At 32.9% G+C, this 25201-nt stretch overlaps 2 protein-coding genes across 3 annotated transcripts; both read left to right on the plus strand.

Annotated features, from left to right (window-relative positions):
* Positions 1–1009: 1009 nt before the first annotated feature.
* LOC132044283 (rust resistance kinase Lr10-like) lies at positions 1010–3821 on the plus strand. 2 transcript variants are annotated; one of them, XM_059434767.1, is made up of 3 exons: positions 1010–1835; positions 1938–1979; positions 2517–3821. In XM_059434767.1, exons 1-3 carry the CDS (start codon positions 1133–1135, stop codon positions 3650–3652), a joined length of 1881 nt encoding a protein of 626 aa, XP_059290750.1. In that variant the 5' UTR covers positions 1010–1132; the 3' UTR covers positions 3653–3821. The 2 variants fall into 2 exon arrangements, with proteins under 2 accessions (XP_059290750.1, XP_059290751.1); XM_059434768.1 differs by lacking the exon at positions 1938–1979.
* Positions 3822–12399: 8578 nt separating this feature from the next.
* On the plus strand, positions 12400–24232 carry LOC132044281 (gamma-tubulin complex component 2). Its single transcript, XM_059434765.1, has 21 exons — positions 12400–12736; positions 13440–13495; positions 13650–13695; positions 14113–14247; positions 16045–16176; positions 16785–16868; positions 16957–17055; positions 18092–18183; positions 18721–18793; positions 18868–19020; positions 19139–19258; positions 19380–19433; positions 19938–20021; positions 20120–20194; positions 20283–20414; positions 22149–22274; positions 22373–22480; positions 22968–23030; positions 23172–23246; positions 23531–23733; positions 23810–24232. Exons 1-21 carry the CDS (start codon positions 12674–12676, stop codon positions 23934–23936), a joined length of 2100 nt encoding a protein of 699 aa, XP_059290748.1. The 5' UTR covers positions 12400–12673; the 3' UTR covers positions 23937–24232.
* Positions 24233–25201: the final 969 nt, after the last annotated feature.

Below are 25201 nucleotides of genomic sequence, written 5' to 3' on the forward strand. Positions count from 1 at the left end.
ATAAACCTCAATCTTTTCTAATCTTATATAACAAGTTATAAGGACAAGTCTGTCTCCTATATTAATAAAATTATTATTTTACATGAAAAAATTATGTTCTCTTATTTAATTGGATTATGAATCTAATATTATTCTACACCTTTCACATTTTTTATGTATTTTATGAATCTTTAAAAATATTTTAAAAACACATAAAATTTGTTTAACAAAAAAAAAAAAAAAAAAAAAAAAAAAAAAAAGACGTGTATAAAATAGAGTACACTAATGAGGTGTAGATGGGTAAGAAAAGTACATATGAGTATGACATATTTGAGCGTTCTCCCGACCATTGTTAACGCCCCAAATTTTACTCATATGTAACTTGTCATACCTATCTACAACTCATAGTGTATTCTCTTTTAGATCTGTCTCTTTTTTCCTTAAATAAATTTTATGTGTTTGTTAATTTTTTTTTAATGAGCCGTAAAATTCGTAAAAATTGTGAAGGATGTAGAATAAGATTAGATTCATAATCTTCTAATTAAATAAGAGAGCATAGTTTTTCATGTAAAATAATAATGTTATTAATATAAGGGACAAACTACATTGTCCCTTATGAGCTTGTTACATAGAATTAGAAAAGATTGAAGTTTATATAGGAATTGTGAAAAGACTCAAATATGCCACAGAACTACGAAATGGCTCATATATGCCACTCGTGAAATGAAATGTTTAGATAATGTCATGTGGCAAAATCTGGTAGTAGTAGAGTTATGTTAGTGAGTAATGACATATATGACCCAAAATGGTAACGGCGGTGGCATTTTTGAGCCCAACTATTAACGAGTGGCATAAATGAGCCTTTTTTGATAGTTCGATGCATATTTGAGCCTTTTCCGTAGAAATGTTGTCCTTGCACGTCTCTCTGAATAACACTACAACACAACTTGGAGCAGTAAAGGCATATTGGGAAAATCATAATAAATGACTTTTTGTTTTTTGAAACAAATTCAATTTTTCGAAACGGACTTATCGTAATTGGGGACTGGAGGAGTAATGTTAAAGAAATGTCCACACTTCAAGAGTCTCTAGCAACCATATATACACTAACGCCTCTTTTTTCTGTTCCTCCGATAGAGCTCTCTCTTAAAAAATGTGTAGGGGAACAAACGTTCTGCTAAAATGTTTTACAATCCTCATCTTTCTTCACATTTCTCAAACATGCAATGCTAGGAAGAGCAAACACTGTGAGCCTTCCACTTGTGGCGAACACTGTGCGCCTTCCACTTGTGGCCATATCCAAAATATAAGCTATCCTTTTCGTTTAAAGACCGATCCAAAACATTGTGGTTTCTCACAAGCTGAATTAGCTTGTGAAGATAACAAAACCATTATATCGCTGTTCTCCAAGAACTTCTATGTGCAAGCCATCAACTATGATAACCAGACAATTCACCTGATAGATCCAACTATACAGAAAGAAGATATGTGCTCTCTAATACCTCCTCAGCTTACCTTCCACCAATATAATAGTATGCATTTTCGTCCATATTATAATTACATTAATGGATCAGAACGTAGTATTAAAAGAGCAGCAGAGCCTATATTCATGTTCACCTGTCCATTTGTTACTAATACATTTCTGGAAATTAGTGGCTGTGAATTAAGCAAACACACTTATTTGAAGATTGGAGAAATGAATGCATCAGAAGTCAGTGATGGATGCACAATACAACTCATAGCCATGACCTCTTGGCCTAATTTTAAAGATGGCAACAACATTTCCCTTTCTGATTTTCGTCAAGCAATCATCTATGGCTTTGAGCTTTATTATATCGGATTTAAAGAAAGTATATGTAAGGATTCACTACAATAATCTTCATCTTTTTTTCTCTATTAAATTATCCATGGATCTCTCATTTTAAAATCTGCTAATTTTTGGACCTTAATCTAACCAGGGTGTATTGGGTGTATTGAGATGCAACTTAAGATTTTCACAGGTAAGCACTTATCCCTTTAGCAAGCTATATTATTTGGCCGGCAGAATTATACCTATTGGTTTGTGAGAACAATCATCATATCTTCATTCCGGTGTCAATTGGTTAGGAATTCATGATGGGAAATAGTGGAAAGAAAACGAGTTTTTAGAATTTGCACTGTGAGTGTAAGACTTCTTTACACCATCGGGTTAAAGTGACTTACAACATAAGGTAACTATCTATTATAAGCTTAATTTGATATACTAAAAAATAAAGTAAAATGTCATATAGTTTACTAGGAACCAGGAAAACTTAAGCCATAAAAGAATGTATGGACATTCTAATTATTCTCTCCCTTTTAGTCTCCAAATGATCGTTAACATAAGTTACTTTTCTGTTTCCTGATAATCTCTCTGTTTCCTTTGTATAACTTCTCAAACGTGCAGGGTATTTGGAATTAAGATTTGTGATTGGCGTACCATTCATAATTAACATAAGTTACTTTTCTGTTTCCTGATAATCTCTCTGTTTCCTTTGTATAACTTCTCAAACGTGCAGGGTATTTGGAATTAAGATTTGTGATTGGCGTACCATTCATAATTGTATTTCTGGTGATCAAATTCAAAAGGAGGCATTTGTCGATGTTTGATATGATTGAAGGCTTTTTACGAACACAAAATAATTTCATGCCAATCAGATATAATTACTCCAACATAAAGAGAATGACCAGAGGGTTCAAAGAAAAATTGGGTGAGGGAGGATATGGCAGTGTATATAAAGGAAAGCTTCAAAGTGGTAAGGATGTAGCAGTAAAGATGTTGAGCAAGCCTAAAGCTGATGGTCAAGATTTCATGAATGAAGTAGCTACCATTGGAAGGATTCATCATGTCAATGTGGTCGGACTCGTGGGGTATTGTGTTGAGAGAACAGAACGTGCTCTTGTATACGACTTCATGCCCAATGGATCACTTGACAAGTACACCATCTCCAGTCAAGAAGAAAGGCCTCTGTTAAGTTGGAAGAGGAAGGATGAGATTGTTCTTGGAGTGGCTAGAGGAATCGAGTATTTGCATCGAGGCTGTGATATGCAAATTTTGCACTTTGACATCAAGCCACACAACATTCTTTTGGATGAGAATTTCATTCCAAAGATTTCCGACTTTGGGCTTGCAAAATTATATCCAACAGATAATAGCATTGTGACTCTCACAGCTGCTCGTGGAACGATTGGATATGTAGCTCCAGAGTTGATCAGTAGAAGCATTGGAGCAATCTCTTATAAAGCTGATGTTTATAGTTTTGGAATGCTACTAATGGAAATGCTGGACTTGAAGAGAAATGTAGTTACGACTGAAGAAAACTCTAGCCAGTATTTTCCTTATTGGGTTTATGATAAGTTCAACAAGGGGAAAGAGATCGTGGCAGATGAAGAAGCAAATGATGATGAAAAGAAGATGGCTAGAAAGATGGCTTTAGTTGCATTATGGTGCATACAAACAAATCCAGGACTACGCCCTTCGATGAGTAAAGTGGTAGAGATGCTTGAAGGTGAAGTTGAAATTCTAGAAGTACCTCCTCAGCCTCTTCAATCTCAACCAGTTGTTCCATTGTTTCATCAGATCATGGAAAGTTCCATGACATTTTCATCTGATTCAATAGCTTTATTAGAAAATTCTGCTGATGATACCGTTTAATATAGTTAAACATAAGTTATGATTGATTCATAGTTGATGTTATGTTTATGTAAAATGACAAGTATAGCCGACCAAACGTGTTTGGGACTGGGCGTTGTTATTGTTGTACTAATAATGCCGGGGCTAGTTGCCAACCCTACATGATAGTTGCAGTGAATGACTATCCACTTTAACACCCTTTCTGCTTTGCTGGTAAATTGTATTGTCCATTACCTGATGCAGAAGATAAAGTTAATGATTATTTTGTTTCAATTATAGTTCTCTCTGTTTATCATTTCTATTACAAGTAAAAATGAAAGATAGAGTCAAGACTTGAAAAGTTTTTGGAAGACTACAAGGCCATCAGAACAACATGATATTCTTATGCTGATATCACAAAGATAACAGATGATTTTAATAAAAAGTTAGGAGAAGGAGATATGGAACTGTTTACAAAAGCAGACTTTCCAGTGAAATCTATGTTATAGTAGAAATCCTACGCGATTCCTAAAGGAGAAGTATTTGTCAATAAAATAGGAACTACAGGAGAATTCACCATGTTAACGTGGTCCGGTTAGTTGGTTTTTGTGCTGATGGATTCAGACTAGCTTTTGATATATGAATACCTACCAAATGATTCACTTGAAAGGTTCATTTTTCCAGTGAGCTCGAGCTGGAGCAAGCTTCAACATGTTGTTCTTGGTACTGCAAGAGTGATTAAACAAGATAAATGATTTTTAATTCGGCAAATAGGCATTTGTTAACAAAAAGGAACTTTAATTAGTAGTAATCAGTAATTAGTATAGCATTTATTACTCCCAAGCATTAAGGAAGAGAAAGAGCACAAAAAAGGAACAACAACAACAAAAAAAAAAAAAAAAAATTTGAAAGCAAAAAAACGGATAACAGACACAGTAATTCAGTGGAAAGATACCTAATCTTGTGTTACCATTTATTTTTTTAGATTAATATTTTTTCAGTTTAAAATATTTTAGCCTTCATATTATTAGAATAGAAGAAAAAATTCAAAGAACACTTTAATGCAGTTGCATGCTCAAAACATAAAATTGACTACTTAATATAGTCAAATGATCAAAATGTACACATTAATGAGAGAAAATGGCTCCAATACAGAATGATTCGTATTATAGCCTACTTTATGTAGTTAAATGCGCAAAATCCACACATTAATGAAAGAAAATGGATCCAATTCTGACTGTTCGTATGTATAATCTTTCATATTACAAAAGTATAAATATAAGGTTGAAGGCAGGGGATTTGAGAGAAGGGCAGGCATTTTCTGTATCTTCTTCTTCGGTTTTTAACACTAAAAAAAAATACGACTCAACTAAGAAGGAACCATGATTCCAATATGCATGTATCTTGAGTCTGGAGCCAAAATGGCATATTTTTGCAGCCATTAGTCCAAAATAGGCTGCCTTTTTTTTTTTATACCACAATGGGTATTTCGTTGGATAACCAACTAAATACCCAACAACACTGCTCCTTGTAACAACAGAAAAGTTGCATTTCCTACAAGTGTAGCGGTCGCAACAAATATATATATATATATATATATATTTTTATTTTTTTTTGCATTTCGTGAATCTTAGAAGCAATAGTTTTTTTTTTTATATATTTCGTGAATTTGAACAAAATTTGGTTTTATTTTTATTTTTTTGGGTATTTCGCGGAATTAATTCACGAAATACCCAATTTTTTTTTTTTGTATTTCGTGAATAAAAAAACGAAATATGGAAAATACAATTTTTTTTTTATTTCATCTAAAAACGAAATTGGAATATATATATATCTATATATATATATATATTGCATTTCGTTGGTAGATCAATGAAATAGGATAAAATATTTTTTTTTATTTCATTCATATATGACTAAAATGTTTCAATACATCAAGCGATAACGTAAACGCTCGGATCATCATTTGGGGGTTGAAAAGATGCGAAGTAAGTTGTTGTTTGAAAAACTTTGTGTTTGACTATAAGGTTATTTTAGTCAACTTTATATATCGAAAATGAGTCAGCCTTATTTTCAAAATTGAAAACCGCTATGTATGAAATTGACATTCACAGCTACATTACCCCGAGATTTTTACGTTGAAATCTATTGCGTATCATCATCTTATAAGTAAATAAAACTGAAAATTTCAAGCCAATTTGGGGAAAATTTGAAATTGAATGGGATAAAAGGTGTTTTTAAAAAATTGGCTCAGCCAAACTGCCCACGGCCGTTTGTCATAGATCTCAAAAAAAATACGCAAGTTCAAAAAAAAAACGCGTAAAACGGACGATCCGAAATGATTACTTATGACCATCTAAAGTTTGACGACTTCCCACTAGTTTTTCTCCCTATATTTTTTAGAATTATATTTATATTCAAAATAAAGTTATTGATTAAAAAAATACGCTTAAATCAAAATCTTAAAAAATAAAACACCCTAAAGTTTTCAAACAAAACATATCCTGATATTATTGGGCTTATATTATTGTACGCAGAAAAAATATCGCGTTCGTATAAAATATTGATGTTCGAATCTTGACACACACTAACCATTGGTCAAAAGTATAAAAAAAACACTAAGTGTTGCAAAAAAATAAGGTTGGCAAATATAGATAGGACAATATTTATAAACGGAGAAAAGTAAAAAATTTTGCAAATTAAGTCACGAAATGTAAAAGATATTATTTTAAAAACTATTCAATGCTCGTCTAAAACTGATTGAACCAACAGAAATGAACAAAAAAAAAATAAAATTAAAACCATAGCGATATGGAGAGCAAAAAAAAAGGGTAAAAGGGGGGGGGGTTCATTATATACCTACGAAATAGAACAAAACATTTCGTTGGTATATAAACGAAAAAAAAATTATTTTCCTATTTCGTTTTTATATAAATGAAATACAAAAAAAAAATATATATTCATCCTATTTCATTGGTATATGAATGAAATAAAAAAATAAAATACACACACACACACATATATATATATATATATTTATATATTTCTATTTCATTTTTATATAAATGAAATGAAAATAAAATTATATTCCTATTTCGTTTTTATATAAACGAAATGAAAATAAAATTATTTTCCTTTTTTTTATACAAACGAAATAAAAAAATATATAAAATTTTTTTATCCTATTTCGTTTTCTAATACACGAAATGCAAAAAAAAATAATTATAATTTCCTATTTCGTTGGTATATCAATGAAATAAAAAAATATATTTTATCCTATTTTGTTGATCTACCAACGAAATGCAAATATATATATATATATATATATATATATATATATATATATATATATATATATATATATATATAATTTCGTTTTTAGATGAACGAAATAAAAATTATATTTTTCATATTTCGTTTTTTTATTCACGAAATGCAAAAAAAAAAAAACTTATATTTCGTGAATTAATTCACGAAATACAAAATAAAAAATCAGTTATATTTCGTGAATTAATTCACGAAATACAAAAAAAAAAAAATCTTTCGCTCAAATTCACGCCTAAATATATAAAAAAAAAAAAACCTATTTCGTTAAAAGGTTCACGAAATGCAAAAAAAAAAAAAAATTGTATTTCGCTACACTTGTAGCGAAATGCAACTTATTAGCGAGGCATCGAAACAGTTGTGGGTATTTCGTTGGATAGCCAACGAAATACCCATTGTAGGTATTAAAAAAAAAAAAAAAAAAAACCTATTTTGGGCTAATGGTCGCAAAAAAATGCCATTTGGCTCGGGACTCCATGTATCTTCATACCAAATTTCTCTTTTATCAAACAGGATTTTGACTGTGGATCAAAACAAAATAGATCAAGCACATTAAATTACTCCGAATAATTGTAAAGGTATATTGTTATGCTAAATTTAAACAATTTAACATTTTGAATTTATGGTTTTTACAATTAAAATTACATTTAACTGTTGTTTTTGATGCAACTAAAGATCCTAAAGTTTCAATAGGTATGATCTACGTAAATCGCACAAATGTGAATTGCAAATTTAAAAAGTCAACATGTACATCAGAGAACAAAAATATATGGACTCTCACCAAAGCATTTATCGAAAGAATGGTTGAAGATATATTTGTTTATGTGAATTATTATCATGGTTGAAGATATATTTGTGTATGTGAGTTAATTATCCTTTGTGTTTGTGGCTTTTGAATTACACTGTCCCAAAAGGTACAGATTTATTTGTTCTGCATTTTCTTTCCTGTTTAAATTGCACATCTTTTACCTTATCAGAAACCAACAGCCAATTGAGAGTGTATGTTATGCCCTATTGCTTAAGAATGCACTCTCTAATTTGTTCAATATTGAATTGATTGAGCTATGTTTTCATTCCCTATTTATGTACAAAGCTTGATAATATACTGAGAACCTAGTGTTACGATTCAAGAATATAGAGAAGATACAACTGATCGAAAAGTAGATATTTAGATTAAAATAAATAAACAATAATTCTTTAGCCAAATTTTTATCTTTCTAAAGTAAACCGCGCGAAGTGTGAACAAATTTCCTAGTTTGTTTTATATAGTCAGTATAAAAACGTTAATCTTCACATGATCCATTCAACATATACAAATAATCCTAGCACAAGAAGTTTGGAACCATATTATTCCCATAATTAAGATGAATTATGTTTAATCTTGTGTTACAATCATGTTGATGGGTTGTCCATTATTTTCATCTTAAATCGTGAATGTAAATTTTATACTTATGAGAACCGATAATTTAATATTCTGTGTCACTTAAAAAAATAGGAACACGATGACATTTATTTAGTAACATATGCAATAAACTACAGGAAAAAAAATTCATTTAGGAGAAAATAATGCAAAAATATGTTGTGAGATGTATTTCAAAAGTCATATTATTAGTAGGGATCTAGTAGCTGAGTTGGTTGGCTACCTGAACCCTCACCTTGTTGGTGAGGGTTTGAATCCCTACATTGTAATCCCCCTTCCCCTACCCCCTTATGTAATAAAAACAATTTTTTTTTAAAAAAAGTCAAATTATTAGTTAGTAATGAAGGACATTTACAGCTATCAAAATTCCGTTAAGAGCATGGCCACTTAAGGATTAGATTTGTGTGTAATTGGTGTAATTACGTAGTTTGATAAGTTTGTCTGGCTAAGTAATTGCTTGGTCATTAGAAAATTTGGTGTAATTACACTCTTTAATTCTCAAGGAGAAGTAAAAATTAGCGGTAATGACACTGTGTAATTACATTCAAAATTTGTTTACTTTGTATTTTGCTAGCTTTATTTCTAGTAAAATAAGGTAAGCTTTGAACTTTTAAGTGGCATCTGAGTTTGCAAAACTTATAGCTTGTCTAATCCAGCTTTTGGGAAATCAAATGTGCTTAATTTTTTTTTTCTTTTAATGCTTATATTTTGGTATGCTTATTTGAGAGAATTAGAGTGTTTGACTGAACTTTTAGAAAAAAATTTGACTAAACTTTTAGGGTCTATTTGGAAAGCCACCTGGTAATTGGAATTGGTGTAATTACTACCCTAATAATTACACAGCCTAGTAATTACACAGTATTGTAATTACAACGACTTGTTTGTTTGTCATTACAAGCGTATTGTTTGGTTGCACAAGTGTAATTACACAATTAGTTTAATTTAAAAATAAAACTTAATAATAAAAAAATTAAAATTAATATTTAAAAAAATGTGCCTTTATAAATGATATTAAATTAACTATTTAATAACACATTGTTTCTTGAAAGTATGTTAATTAACAATCATATATTTGTAACTAATATTGTAAAAAATAGTTGATATATAATTTCAAATTAATAATATTTTAATTTTAATTGATTATATTATAAAACTTAAAAGCATATTTTTTTTGTGAGAACATCATGAGATTGAATGTTTGACAAAAAAAGAACATTTATAAATATAATGCCACAACATTATTCAAATGTTTAACAACAATTCTATCAACTGTAAATGAAAAATAAACAGCAAGCAATGTGAAATAACAAGTCAATAGTACTAAAGTAAATAAATTAAAGTCAAATTCAAAATCCATTTTTTTAACATAAAACACTTATGTCAATTCCAACATTACATAAGTAAATTCCAACGTAACATAAGTAAATACTCCTATAATTCAAAAGAAAGGAAAAATATAAGTCTATAACCATATTCACAACGAAATTCTATGCCAAGTTTGTTAACGACTCATTTTTTTAATATTAAGATGTGTAGTTTAAAAAATTAGAATAATAATACGGTTATGCTAAATGAATAAAATAAAATAAAAAATACGAGCAATTACATGGAGCCACAAGAAGTAAAGGTTGGAAATGAGAAGAAAGGAAATGAAATATAAATAATATAAAAAGAAAAATATATTTAAAAAATAAAAATAAAAATAATTAAAAAGTAAAAATAAAAAATAAATTAATTAATAGCAATAAAAAATAAATTAGAAAAGAAAAGAAATTAAAATAAAATAAAAAAGAAATTAAATAATATAAATAAAAATAAATTAAAAAAGAAAAGAAATTAAAATAAAATAAAAAAGAAATTAAATAATATAAATAAAAAATAAATTAAAAAAAGAAAAGAAATTAAAATAAAATAAAATAAGAAAGAAATAAACTAAAAAGTAACTCTATAATTACAGGGTGTAATTACACCCAATTCTCAGCCCCCCTTTGAGAATTGAAGAGTGTAATTACACCCTCTCAATTACACTCAATTCCCATCTAACCGTATAATTACTCCGGTCAAACAAACAACCGCGTAATTATATCTAATTACACCCAATTCAATTACTCGGGTGGCTTTCCAAATAGGCCCTTAGAAAAACAAGTAGGTACTTTAGAGAAGTAGTAGAAGCCGAGAAAATAGTTTTTTTTACAGAAAGCACTTTTGGAATCTTGATCAAGCACAAATTGTTGCTATAATATTGTTAAGAATATTTTTCAAATTGATTAGCCAGATAAAAATTGTTATTACTTAAAGTACTTTTCGACTTTTTCAAAAAATACTCCAGACAAAAAGCACTTTAAAATAAGTAGGTTTAAAACTTTAGCCAAATGTGCTATATTAGTTTTTGGGCATTTCAAAAAACTGTACTACAAACAAACCTCTCTATAATAAGGCGTTTGTCTGAATTCATGGTTGCTATAGTGATGTGATAACTAACATTTGATGTTTAGATCTCATTTAGATGTTATAAGCAAAATTAGGCCAAAAAAAAATATATTTTTTTTGTACTTTTTATGTTATAAACGAAAATAAAATACTTGTTAATTTTAAAATCTCAATTGATTTTCATATTTCATTAAATAAAAATTGAAAAGACTAATATATTACTAGTACCATACCGATAAAGAATTAAAATCTAAAGAACATATGCATTTAAAACTAATTGAAAATTTAAATATTTCAAGTTGATATAAGAATTTCTACAATTGCATGTTATTGCCTAAATTTCAGTCTTCGTGATAATGTAAAACTTGAATTGACAAAGATTTTTGTTCAAATTTTTACAAAAGGGAATTCAGTAACTCTGTCTTGAAAGCTGTCAAAGAGCTTAACAACTTAACGGTTGACCCTTCTATCACCCCAATAGCAATATATTGAGGCTCTTCGTCAGCACTTTCTTGTCACCTTCTGCATCAGCTGTCTATTTCCACTCCAATGACTTGTGGAATAATCTCTTCATCAGTGTAAATTTCAAGAATTGAAAGTGTTGTGTCAAACTCTATATAAGTGGTAGCATCCATTGCTTGATTGGTGTTATGAGATGGGACTTGTCCTATAAGTGGCGACACACTACCAACACCCTTAACAAGTTCTAGATTTTCATTATTAACGTTGAGGTTGTCATCTGTAGGTAGAATTTTGGTATTTCTCCAATGATGGAGAATGGTAGAGGCTGTAACATCATTTCATGCTTGCTTCTACAATAGTGTTAATTGCTTAGCATAAGTTAAACTTCTTGTCATTAGATAATGGGTGACTTAAATTGTACTTGAAATTTTTCCTTTTAGATATTTATACTTGAAATTTAATGAAGATTACTATAAAGATTTTAATATTTTACTTTTATGCATAATATATTTCTCACAAAATATTATTACACAATATTTGAGTATGACTGTAGTGGAGAGGTAATTTTACAAAGTGTACCGCTATCAAGAATGGTACTGATGTTATAGGTAAAAATATTGTTATAGAGAAGTCAAATATAACATAAAAAATTAATTCTGGATAGAAAATTAGAGTTAACTGTTGCTTTAGTAGACGTTTGGACATGCGATTTCATCTCATGAGATGAAATCAGCGTTTGGACACGTCAGAGATGAAATTCCAAATCATCAAAAAAGGCATGATTTGGAATTTTAAATCATGATTTCAAAATTTTTATATGTAAAACTTGACTCATAAGTTTATATTTTGTAAAAAATGACCCATAAGTTGGTAGATATATTTACCAATATAAAAATTGAGAAAGTTCTGGTGGTTTCACACAACTTTTGGGTCTATAAGAAATTCAAATTGCATGTCCAAATATAATTTTATCTCATGATTTCAAAACATGTTCAAACGGCTCCTTAGGGTTTAAAATATGAGTAGATCAGTTTTTGGGGAGTTGAAATTACGAAACTGGTGTCCGGGCACCGTTTTTGGTGAAATATTTGGGGAGAAAATGATAAAAATGTTTCCTTATTTTTTAGCAAGTACAAAAAAAAAAAAAAAACTCTTTGGCACAATTTTCATTTTGATTATATTTCGTGCATAAGCCTCTCCCGAAAACACAGTGCACCAGCTTTGCTTCCCCCAAAAAATTTCATCTAAACATCAAATCCAAAAAAATACATTTTTTGAAACCTCCAAAATCTGTCCCTTTGAGTTGAGAAGTGAACTGTTGTGACATTGTGGTTGTTTTGTAAGTGTTATTATGAAGCAATTCTCAGTAATTTCCCTTTTGGCAGCCTACTGAAACTGAGTTCAAGATTTGAGAGGAATTACATAACATGGACCCATCAACTCCTAGTTGGAATTTAGATCGTCCTTTTCTTACTGCCCAATTTTATCAGGTAATGTTCACTAATTACCCTACACTTCTTCTCAGCTTGACAGTTTCATTTCAATTATATTTACTCAAATTTTCATTTTTTCGCCTTTTCTGTCTCTCCAAGAATGCTGCTTTTTTGTTTTTGGTTTTCCACCTTTCTTTTCTTCGTTTGCTCGCACTCTGTGTGGATGGTGGTTACCCATGGTTTCATAATTTACAGTATTGTATTAATGAATACTATAATGTTTCGATAGACTGTATTGTTTGTTGTGTTTGCTCCTTCCGTCCCAATTTATGAGACACCATTTGACTAGGCACGGATATTAAGAAAGAAAGTAAGGCTTTTGGAATTTGTGGTTTAAAACAAGCCTTAGATTATTGTGGGGTAAATTATTTCTAAATATAAAAGTTGACACTCTTGTTGGGACAGACTAAAAAGAAAAGTGTGTCACATAAATTGGGACAGTGAGAGTGATAACATAAAAATAAGTAACCATGGAAAAACCACCAAATCCGTGGTTAAAAAAATGGAGTTTTTTTCACGGTTATACAACAACAGAGTTACAATGGGTTTACAACACCATACAATATAGTTAGAACAATGGAAACAAACATGATATCAGTGAAAACAATACAATAATGAACCACGGCAAACAACCATCCAAACAAGGTGTTAGTTTCCTATGTTTATTTGAAACTATTTTGGCCCTTGAAAATTCATGCAGGAAACAAAGGTTACACCTGGGACTACTGAATTCAAGGGGGTTTCTATGGACTCAAGGTATCCTACTTGTCCTTGGCTTTCTGTTGTCATGTATCTTTGATTTTTTGTGAATGTGTTTTACTTTACCTTGGTGTGTTTGATTTGTTTTTCCTAAACCAAGCTGCTGAATTTCTACTTATTTTATTGTTTCTGTCTGGATTATTTTATTCAGTGCCGGAGCGGATAAAGCCATAGGTTGCTATCATGCCACCATTCAGGTATGCATCTGTTGATTCAACTAGATGGTTCCTCGTCTGTTTTTCTCTTATTGTCGTTGGTTGTTGCTCTTATTGTTATTATTGAGTATAATGCCAGTAAAGAAGAAGTTATATATATTTGACTCTGAATGTATAAACTTGGATCATAAGATTTAACAAAAATGTAGTAGTCAATATATGTCATCAAAAAATATATGTCATGTCCTTCTCTTGTGCGTGTGTTGATCTTGTTTGCAATTTAATGTCCTGTGAACATTTGCATATTTGTTTGTTTAAAGTTTTAAGGCAAATGAGGATTATTATGTTGTGGCGCATTTAAAAGGATTTTCTTGTTAATATGGTATGTCCTATATGAACTTGACAATTTTGGTTTGTAGTTTGATCAGGGTCATAATCATTTATTAAAATCTTATGCAGGAGTTGATTGTTATTGATGATCTTCTTTCCACCTTGGTTGGAATTGAAGGACGCTATATTTCAATCAAGAAACTCCGAGGGAAGGAGGATGATATAACCTTCCAGGTTGATGCATCTATGGATTTAGCTCTTCAGGTACATAATTTGGTTTTAATTAAGTGGCTATGGCACCATCTTGAATCTGTTATGAGCAAAAGAACTCTCATAGATGATTGGAATGAAATCAAGATCTAGATTGTTTTGTTATGCCTAGTTGAGTTTGGGTTCCATCGAAGAATCCGTGCGATACTTCAGGAGAATGTGAAGAATGAAGAATTGGGGACTCTTAACCTTCTGTGAATATCAGATGTCAATATCCGGGGACCAAATAAAGAACTTGAGCAAGTGGGTTTGAGCATTTTTTTTGAAAGCCAGCCTTGATCATAATTTTATCAGAACATAATAGCAGAAAGTGGTCACATAATGTTTCTAAGATATTGCTTTAGTGGAACGATTGGAGCCGAAGATTTGATATTGCACGGCATTATTGTGCAATGAGCCATTATTTTTGGATTAGGCCGCCAGGTTTAGCATTTAGATAAAGGTAGACAATGATGTTGCTAGAGTGTATTCTCTAAAAAGTATATAAGTAAAGAACATAAAGTAAAAAGAGAGAAGTCGGGGAGATATGTTTTCAGTACATTTTATCCCTCAGATAATGTTCCAAAGTTAATTAGACAAAGCATGTTCAATCTTCAAACTTAAGCTATTATCTTTCTTCTGAATTACTGATACATGTTTATAAGTGCAACTTATTTTCTTAATAAAAGAAGTATAACATATTTCATCCAGTAGTGGCTGGTATGTGTTAATGAAATTGTAAAAGTAAGCTCTTAATCCATCCATGTTAAACTACTAGTGGCAATATAAATGGTAATAAACAATAGAAAACTACGCGATAGCTGAATATTACTACTGAAGGAAAGCGCTGAAATATAAATAGGCATAAAGTGTATGATTGAAAACAATGAATTGGAGTATATGAAAAGAGTAGTGAAGCTAAATAAAGAAAAAAGAGAATGATACCTTTCATCTGTCTCTAATTGACAAAATTTCATATGCTTAAAATAGCTAATAAGAGTGTTATTCTCCAATTTGTTTGGTGTTCCTGGAAATTTCAAATGTGAGGAGGATGTCGGAGATTTTCGGTGCATGAAACTGTCGAGCTGGCTGTTCAGCAAGTTTCCTTCTAAAAAGAGTACGGGTTGATGATGATTTGTGATGTAGAATCTCTTTTAGATACACTTGAATTAATGATGATTTAATGTGAATTCACTTTTGTAAATACTGCAAGCACAATTTGTGCTACATCTATAATACTTACCTTTCTCCCAAAAAAAATACAGGTTAATGCTTTGAAGATGATTCTCTCTAGCTTTCTGGTCTTTTTCTTTTATTCAAAGATGTAAGTGTAAATGGTAGTTATTTAAAAACAAAAAAAAGTACGTTTTTGTTCTGTGGTTAGCATTTTTGTAGAACTGTGGTGTCCGTGCCAGACTGCCAACTTGCACGCACCTAGACTAATTCCACGGGTTACCTACTACCTCCGACTAGCACATGTACCTAGTAACTCTTTCCACCAAGGCTTGGACATATGGAAAAAAAATCACCTAGTGTTTTCCCTCCGCTGGATTCGAACCCGAGACCCCATGACTCTCAACTCACTTCATTGACCACTAGGCTACACCCTTGGGTGCTCTGTGGTTAGCATTTTATGCACCGACAAGTAATAATGCAACACTTTGAAGGAGAAAAGGAGAAAAGGAAGTAAATAAGTCTATATATGCTTAAAACAACAAAATATTGAGGCTGAAAGCTGAGTAAGCGTGAAGGAAAATCCATGTTGTATCTAGTTTAAAACATTTCTTGAAATAATTTGGATTATTATTGTAGGAATTTGCAAAAAGGCTATTCCCGCTATGCGAAAGTTATATCTTGATTAACCAGTTTGTCGAGACAAGGTCACAGTTCAAGACGGGCCTAGTCAATCATGCCTTTGCTGCTGCTCTAAGGGCACTCCTCCTTGTAAGTTTCTTATTTATGGATCCTTCTGTGATTGCATGGTGGATTATTCTTTTCACTATTCATTTGTCTGGTATTTATCCATTTGTGTACAAGGTCTTCTTGAGGATATATAAATTTTATATTTTAGAAGATCTCTTCTGGGAGCATGGAATCATCTTCATGATTGTTTAATCTCTCTTTCGGATATTGTAGATTCTTTACTCCTGCTGCTTGTATACGGTAGATTTTTCACAATTATCAATAAAACTATTTACATTTTAAAATAAAAATTTCTTTTTGTGGATAGATAAATGTAACTATCATAAAATTTTCTCGTAAGAAGCTGAGAAAATCTATCCGCTACCTTGTTTTGGTTCAACTGATTATTTATGGTTTCTTTTTGGATAAGGAAAAAGTTGGACTAAGAAAAGGGAGTTAATTTTGAAATTATCTATGGTTCTTTACAAATTGGATGGCATACTCCATACTGTATTGCTTGGTGCCATGAGTTCTTTCCATATATTGTCCCATGCTGGACAGACGTGTGCAATGTAGAAGTAAGAGAAAGAAATACTTTAAGAAAGGAAAACAAAAGGGGGGCTAATCGAAGTCTAGAATATATTTTCCAGGACTACCAAGCAATGGTGGCACAGCTTGAACATCAATTTCGCTTAGGAAAACTTTCTATACAAGGATTGTGGTTTTACTGCCAGGTAACACCGCTTAAACTAGTTTAATTTGCTTAGTAGTCATTTACTTTGCCTCATCATCATTTGTGCTTAGTGAAGCTATTTTTTGCAGCCAATGACGGGTTCAATGCAGGCTCTGTCTATGGTGGTGAAAAAGGCTGCAGCCAATAACTGTGTTGGCTCTGCAGTCCTCAACCTCTTGCAAAGCCAGGTCTGGTGTCTTAATGTCATGACTTTGAGGGATCTATTGTCTGAGTTCCACTAGAATTGCGGAATACTATAGATTCACTACTCATAGTTTAAACTCCATATTTGCTTGAACATTGTGGTTTGATTTTGCATGGTCATCAAAATGAGAGCTGACAATTTGTGTTTTAGTAGTTTTAGACTTTTAGTCAATTAGTCTTTCTCATTCAGAAAATCTTCTCTGTAATGAAAATGTGCATATTACTTAATACTAATTGGAAAGAAAAGTGAGGATTCATTCAAATTCGAGTTACATAAATGTTGGAAATACAAAAATCTAAAAGTAGTTTTTCTTTTCAGTTATTCATGACTTGTATTGACAAGAAACATGGAAAGTCGAACAGAAATTTAAGTAATAGTGATAGACTCTGTTTTGAGATGTTTAGAATTGTGAGAAAATGGGGTAAGGAAGGAATAGCCCCAAGGGGTTAGCTCAACTGGCAAAGGTTAAGGGACTTGTTTCTTAAATCACAAGTTTTGCCCTTTGCCAAGCTAATTAAGTCCGGTATTTAAGTGGAGAAGGGTAGAGGGGCGGGCCCATCATCCCTGAGGTTCGAAAGCTGCAATTGGCTCAAGGGTTGGCTCCAAATGGATTTCTCGGTCATCAAATAAAAAAGACAAGGAAGGAATAATTGGTTTTCGCACAACTTTGCGGAACAGAGAGCTAATGCAAACAAATCTGAAAGTCACGTGAAAGATTCACGGTGTCTACTTTTTCCTTTCCCGGACATCACTGGTGGCTGCACAACGAGAATTGTCTCGCCAATGCTTCTGATGCCATGTGAGAAAATAAGACAAAGAATAATTGAGTGAAAACTTAGCTTGATTGCTCGCTCAAGTTGCTGGGTTTAAGTGAATCTATGAGTACTAAAATAGGAACAAATCACTCTAATTAATCTTAATTGGTACACAACCTCATTTACAATATTCTTAACACAAACTACATATGTTCTATTTGAGGAGGGTTAATATTAATTTCCAGATTAATTATTCTGTTTTAGGCAAAGGCAATGGCTGGTGATCATGTAGTGAGGTCTTTGCTGGAAAAGATGTCACAATCAGCAAGCACTGCATATCTTGGAATATTAGAGAGGTATTTAATCTAGATTCTGCAATGATTATCCAAGTTTGCTTAAGGTCGGGCTGACCCCTCCTTGCTTGGGCATAGTTGCCTAATCAAATTTCGGTTTATGTTTGAAAATAACATGCTTCTACTTTTTTTTGAAGTGTATAAGAAGTTGGGGATACATAAATTGCTAGGGTTAAAGGATTATTGCTTAATCTGCTATTTGATCTTGATGGGTCCATGCCGATAGTGTCTAATTTGGATATCACCTGATGGAATTACACATGTTAAAAAAGTAGTCCATGTTTCCTTGAATAATGACTTTCAGCTAAATTGGAAATGCACAATTTTTTATCTATATATTTGTCCAATGATAATAAGCAAGGAAATTACTGGTTTTCTTGTCCCCTGTAGAGTAAATATTAGGTTAAAACTGTGTTTTGTAGGTATTAGGAGTAGGATATATGTCACATTTTCTCATTTTCGCCATTGTCTGCTGAACTTCCCATTCTTTTTACTGTGAATTACTATTGTTGCTCAATGTGAACTACTGTAAAATTTTAGGTGGTTGTATGAAGGAGTGATTGATGATCCTTATGGTGAATTCTTTATTGCTGAGAACAAGTCTCTTCAGAAGGTGCATCTTTGTCAGTAATAACACTTTTTTACTTAGTTGTTGACATCTCATTAATCTCACTGTATTTACCACAGGAGAGTCTTACTAAAGATTATGATGCCAAGTACTGGCAACAACGTTACAGCCTGAAGGATGACATTCCTAGTTTCCTTGCAAATGCAGCTGAAACAATTTTGATCACTGGAAAATATTTAAATGTCATGAGAGAGTGCGGTCATAGTATTCAGGTTTTGACAATATTTCATTGCTGTTCAATCTTCACCCAATAAAGTTATTCCAAATTTCTTTGCTTTACAATTCCATTAGTAATATTAGCAGAAGCTCGTGAACTAATTGTTTTGTTAGATCCCTGTGGCAGAAAAGTCAAAGTTAACAAGCGTAGGCTCAAATCATCATTATCTGGAGTGCATTAAGTCTGCTTATGATTTTGCCAGTGGCGAACTATTAAATCTTGTTAAAAACAAGGTGTGCTGATGCAATAAAGTTATTTCTTGACGGCTTTTTTTGCATGTTTCTTGATTGTGAAAGCAAGTGCTTTTATTTTACATAAACTCCTCTCTGATTAAACCTTTCTCCTCTTTGGCAGTATGACCTTATGGGAAAACTGCAATCTATCAAGCATTATCTTCTTCTTGATCAGGTACTAGCTAGCTGTTAGCAGATGATATATTTAAGCTTTATGATAGTTTGGGAATTGGGGGTTGGATATGGGGAAAATTCCTGGTAAACTTGGAATTTAAAAGCTACATGCAGTCGTATGCTGCAATAACTTTGTTTTTTTTATTAATCGCCAGCCCTTTAGTATTATCTTTCTGTAGAAAGAAGATATTTCTTGGACTAGTAGCTGGCATCAAAATGAGTTGCAGGAAGAAGATACTAAACATGGTTATCCCTATCTTTTCCAAACAAGCAAATCAGTCAATTAAATTGCAAATTCAGAGAAGCTCTCTGCTATCTGGGCATGGTTTTTGAGTTTTTTCTTTTCTTTTTTCGTTTCATTCTTTACTGTCTTTATAAGTGCTCTCTGCAGAAGGAATTAAAAGTATTTCGCCTGATTCTGTTGCTGGTTTTTGTATGTTTCTGGTTAGATTCATGCTGGCCATTAAGAAATTTATCTTTGTACTCACTGCAACTGGTCATGCAGGGTGATTTCTTAGTTCACTTCATGGATACAGCTAGAGAGGAGCTCATGAAGAAGCCTGCTGAGATCTCTGTGGAGAAGCTACAGGTTTATACATAGTTTTTAGTTTTCTGCTTTCTGTTAAACAGAGAAAACATTTGAAGCTCCTTGTAACGTGGTGTTCACCTTTTCTTTCTTCTGAGTAGTCTCTTCTAGACCTTGCTTTGCGATCTACTGCAGCTGCCGCTGATCCTTGCCATGAGGACTTATTGTGTTGTGTGGTGAGTTATTATTACTTTGCCTTGTTTAACCTTCAAGACACGAGGATGATCTGCAGCATTTATGTAAAAAATGATCCATCTTTCTCAGGAGAGGACTACCTTATTGAAAAGATTGAGTACATTGAAAGATCTTGAAATCAGCCGGTCTGCTCCAGATAGCAATGATTTAGAGGAACCACTAAGCATTACTGGCTTGGAAACTTTTTCTTTGAATTACAAGGTTTGTATTCTAATGTCTCTTTTCTTCTTTTTAAAAGAAACTACACGACAGCTCCCACACAACAAAAAGAAAAAAAGAGAAGAAAAGAAAGAGCAGAAAATTGCTTCATGAAAGCAGGTCTGTGTGCCTTCTATATCGAACAGAGATCCAGACTGTGCTTGCTACAGAGCATTGGATTGTAATTAAAAAGGGGCCCAATTTTAGGCTCAAAATGTTAAGCATATCCAGATCTTGGCTGTTGTCCCCTCTTCCCTTCCTTCTTTGAGCAATCAAAGAGTGCAAAAGAGAAACTTAGTCATATCAAATGAAAACAGCTAACAATGCAAAGACGCTAAGAAAACAGGTAGGATAAAAGACCATGGAATTTGGAAAGAAATAGGCAACTAAGAAATAAAAAGGTTAAAATGGGTTGGTGCATATAAAGTAAAATATGTAGCAAGAAAATAAGAGTGGATGTCAGATTTCAAAGATGTTGAAATAAAGCAACTGCAAATTCCCAAAGGAAGTAAGGAAAAAACCTCCCTTCTTAGTCCAAGCGCATAACCTGTCCGGCGAATCAAAGCCAGCTACTTCCCCAGTTATACAATCAAAGGGATCAATTGCCTTGAGAGGGGATATTATTATCCAAGGGAGAACATATCTAATTCTCGTTTTCGGTGTCTTTGCCAACATATTAGTAACTCCTCATTTGTCCCAGCTATCTAGAAAGACAACTAACATTCCAGTGCAGATGCTAATCATCTTGATCTGGATATCTAGAGAGAAATGCATCTATGGACGTTCTGATCTGTTCCCGTAAGGGGGAGGGAGATTCTGCCACTACGTTGAAAGGAAATATATTCTAAAAGTTTGTTGTAACACTGAACGGGTTCCAAGTTCCAAGCAGCTGCAATATATTAAATAGCATTCAGCTGGACGAAGTCACGAGGGTAGCAATAGGTGCTTTGATTGCATGCTACTGTGGTTTTATAGGGTAAGTCTAGATGAGCTATCACCATAATTCCCCCACAAGTGTGCTGTCTGCTTCTGGGGTGAGGCACTAAAGTAGCCTCCATCATCTCTTGGACCTATGCTTTTCTTGCCTCCTTTGTGCTTTCTCTTAGCTTCTTGTCTTGCCTCATATTTCTGTTTTTACCAACCTACATCACCTCCTTGGATGGTTTGGCTGGAAAGCATGTTTTCCTATCTTCTATAAAAATTCCTGGTCAAAAAGTCCAATTGGCCATTGCCAACCTTAAGCATGCTATTTCATTCGCTTTGCTATTTTTATATAATTGTCTTTTTACTGTGTTTGCATTTGTTCTTTGCCTTTAAAGTTTTCCTATTGAACAGCAGTTTGGGTATTTTCAGTACTTGTACTTATGTAAGAGAAAACAGTTTGGCTGTTCAATAGCTGGCTAATCTAAAAATCGTATTTAGCAGGAAATTTTTCGATACTTTTAGCTAAGTCACAATAGAGTGGTGAATAAAAAGTGCTAATTCTCCCTCTTTAGGTAAGTTCACATTGTCTTATACCTGTTATACTTAAATGTATTCATTGAGCGCCAGCTGGCAACAACCATATTTAGCTGAAGCCGAGGGAGAGCATCTTGTTTCTTCTCTTCTTTAGGTGTTTTGGTGAGAATGACAATGTTAGTTGTAGCATGGAGTAATGTATCTTAAAGGTCATGGTATTATTTCTGCTGGATCATTGTATTATTGTCTCCTGATCCTGGTTGCATTTTATTGTTTCAGGTTCGATGGCCGTTATCTCTTGTAATATCACGGAAAGCCTTGACAAAATACCAGTTGATTTTCAGATTTCTATTTCACTGTAAGCATGTTGATAGGCAACTCTCTGGGGCATGGCAAGTACATCAGGTATGACCTTTTGATTACTTCTACTAGCAATAGTAAAATAGCTTCTGTTTTCCTTGACTTCTGATAGATTTACTCGTTCGCTTATTTTGTTTTTATAGGGTCTCCGCAAGCTCGACATGCAAGGAACTACAGTTTCTGTATCATCTTTGTTATGTCGCAACATGCTAAAGTTCATAAATAGCCTCTTACACTATTTGACATTTGAGGCAAGTTTCACCCCTTCTCAGGGAACTGCCGTTTCTTTATTATCTTTGCTGTGTCTGCCTGGCTTTGGTACATTAATTTCTGCTGGCATGCTTTGAGTTCCCCAGTTCTCTTTGTTATTCTTCCTTTATTATTTTCTTGACAAGCTATTCTTCCTTTGTTATTTTAATTTCTGGTTGCATGCTTTGAGTTTCTCATTATTCTTTTCATCACTGTCATTGCAGCACCACTAATGTATCCTTCTCTTTCGCGATTCTTTTTCATTTATCATAGACATGTGCTTTAGTACATCTATTAAACTAGTGAAGACAGCTGTTACTTTTGTTCTCTTGTTAGAATGTTAAATGACCGGATTTTATTGGTTGATGTACAATACGGTTGACTGCAAAACTTTTGATATTCTATTGGCTGATATACAAGAGCGTTGACTGTAAAATTTCTGATGTGTATTGCTAGTTAGATTGAACCAGTTTCTTATTGTATCTTCAGGTTCTTGAACCTAACTGGCATGTAATGCTCAGTAGACTTCAAACAGCGAAAAGCATTGACGAGGTAAATTGATTATGTTAAATTCGTGCTTCTGTATAAACTACAAAGGAAACTCTGTGTCTAAACACATTTATAGAACAGGGATGGTCCTGTTGGTTTCTGAATGTATTGTCTGATTAGTTTGTTGATTCATATTTGGGGCAGGTTATCCAATACCATGACTTTTTTCTTGATAAGTGCTTGAGGGAATGTTTGCTTCTATCACCAGCCCTTCTTAAGGTTAGTTATGATTTCTGGTTATTGATGGCCTTCAGTTACTTTTTTCCTAATTTAAAATTTTTCACAAAAGGTGCTGATATGGATGATGACTAGCCTGTCTGCAATGTTCAAGAACCTGTTAGTGGACACATTTCAATATCAACTGCCAGATTACGTTTTAGGTTTTTGGTCTGATAATATAACTGTTAGCTGAAGTTTCTTTTTCAGGGGATTAATTTTGGTATTTTGTTTTTGTAACTATTTTTTCTTTCCTGATTTTCTCATGAATGTTTTTCTAAGTGCAGAAGGTGGAGAGGTTGAAATTGATATGTTTGCAATATGCAGCTGCAAGCCAACGGTTGATTACCTCCTCATTGGATATTGCTGATACCGACACGTTGTCTAATGATTCTCCCAGTATAGAAAAATATAAGAACGTCAAACTAAGGACTCCATATCAGATGCGGAGACTAGCTCCTGAAAACGTCACAGTATTTGAATCCGTTCTGTATGTTACCATGAATTTGTACTTTTGTATTTAATCTCTCTATCTCAGTTTCTCATAGTTGACTATTCATCTGCAGGAAATTTGAGAGGGAATTTACCTTTGAGCTTCATAGCCTGGGACCGATATTAAGCAGTGGCTCTAGGGCAGAACCGTACTTGACTCATCTTGCACAGTGGATTCTTGGTGTGGGAAAAGACCAGTAAGCTGATTTTATTTGTTGCCAACAAACTTAGTTTTAAAAATTGCAGTTTTAGAAATCCTTCTTTTTATGTATGTCTGTTTTGGGGGGCGGTGGGGATTTAAGCCTTTTCATGTGTGCGCAGTATTTAAAATTAGTTTTTGTTTTTCCTGGGAGTAAGAAATCGAAAAAGATGAGCGAAAGGTGTCATGCCATGGAGCGGGGAATTTATCTCCTTCAAGATCATTTCTTACTCTTTTAAACTCGGTTGAGCTTGTAGAGTGTGATCATTGTGAAATCAAATCAAGCTTTTGTGGCCTATTTCCCTTTAGTTTAATATTTTACCTGTTTTTTTTGAGAGCTTAGTGTTACCTCCAAAAAGCGCACACAAATGTATATGGAGTGAATCAAGCATCATTACTTTGAGGACTAGTGATTAACTGGTAAACTGCCGCTCAAGCCATGCCTAATTGTCAAGCAATAAACAAAGTGTGGAAGTTGGCTGAATGATTAACTAAATTAGAACTTTGAAGTAAAGCAACTGTGAAGAAAACAATTGATTGGTCAAACTTCTGAGGAATATGATTATTAACAGGCCTAGAGTTAACGGCTTCTTACCTGCAAGGGTTGCTCAGTTGGTTGTGCATGGGGCTTTCATAATGGAGGTTTCAGGTTCAAAACCCCCTGTCTATAACAGCGTGGGATTTGTCTTCTGGGTTGAGCTCGTCGCACGGGACTTGCCTAATGCGGATTATCTCTCCTGTGTGGTTTGCGAGCTATTGCACAATAGCTGGATTTGCCCTGTGCGCACCCGAAGGGTAGGAGCTGCCGGTTCCATGTCATAAAAAATAAAAGAAAGAGTTAACGGCTTCCTTGACGTTTCACTTAGGATCCTATCTTCTTCACGTAAATTGATTTACATGGATTATTAACCTACAAGTTCTTTACTCAAATGAATCCGAGTCTCTTGTTACAAATTGAACCTATATTTCACTCTTGTTGAGACAATTTCTCTTTACTCAAATGAATCCGAGTCTCTTGTTACAAATTGAACCTATATTTCACTCTGTTTATGTGAGATGTGCGAATTACAATTTCCCTATATATTGGTTAAGGCAGGTATATTTTATCTTACCCTCGAATCTATTCCCTAATCCCTATATGGGTTCAAGAACTTCCATTATTCATTCCTATAGCAACCTTGAATTCCCTTTTTCAAGTTCAATTTAAAATTCGCAGATATGGGCAAACATCCAACAATTAGGCATGGGGCTGCCAGGGTTGCTCAGT

The sequence above is a fragment of the Lycium ferocissimum genome, unplaced genomic scaffold (genome assembly GCF_029784015.1).
Source record: "Lycium ferocissimum isolate CSIRO_LF1 unplaced genomic scaffold, AGI_CSIRO_Lferr_CH_V1 ctg4107, whole genome shotgun sequence".
Classification (NCBI taxonomy): Eukaryota; Viridiplantae; Streptophyta; class Magnoliopsida; order Solanales; family Solanaceae; genus Lycium; species Lycium ferocissimum.

Coding starts and splice junctions, on each gene's coding strand:
- LOC132044283 (XM_059434767.1), top strand. CDS start 1,133: ATGTGTAGGGGAACAAACGTTCTGCTAAAATGTTTTACAATCCTCATC. Junction 1,836..1,937: donor CGGATTTAAAGAAAGTATAT/GTAAGGATTCAC, acceptor TAATCTAACCAG/GGTGTATTGGGTGTATTGAG. Junction 1,980..2,516: donor GCAACTTAAGATTTTCACAG/GTAAGCACTTAT, acceptor TCAAACGTGCAG/GGTATTTGGAATTAAGATTT.
- LOC132044281 (XM_059434765.1), top strand. CDS start 12,674: ATGGACCCATCAACTCCTAGTTGGAATTTAGATCGTCCTTTTCTTACT. Junction 17,056..18,091: donor TCAACCTCTTGCAAAGCCAG/GTCTGGTGTCTT, acceptor ATTCTGTTTTAG/GCAAAGGCAATGGCTGGTGA. Junction 18,184..18,720: donor TATCTTGGAATATTAGAGAG/GTATTTAATCTA, acceptor GTAAAATTTTAG/GTGGTTGTATGAAGGAGTGA.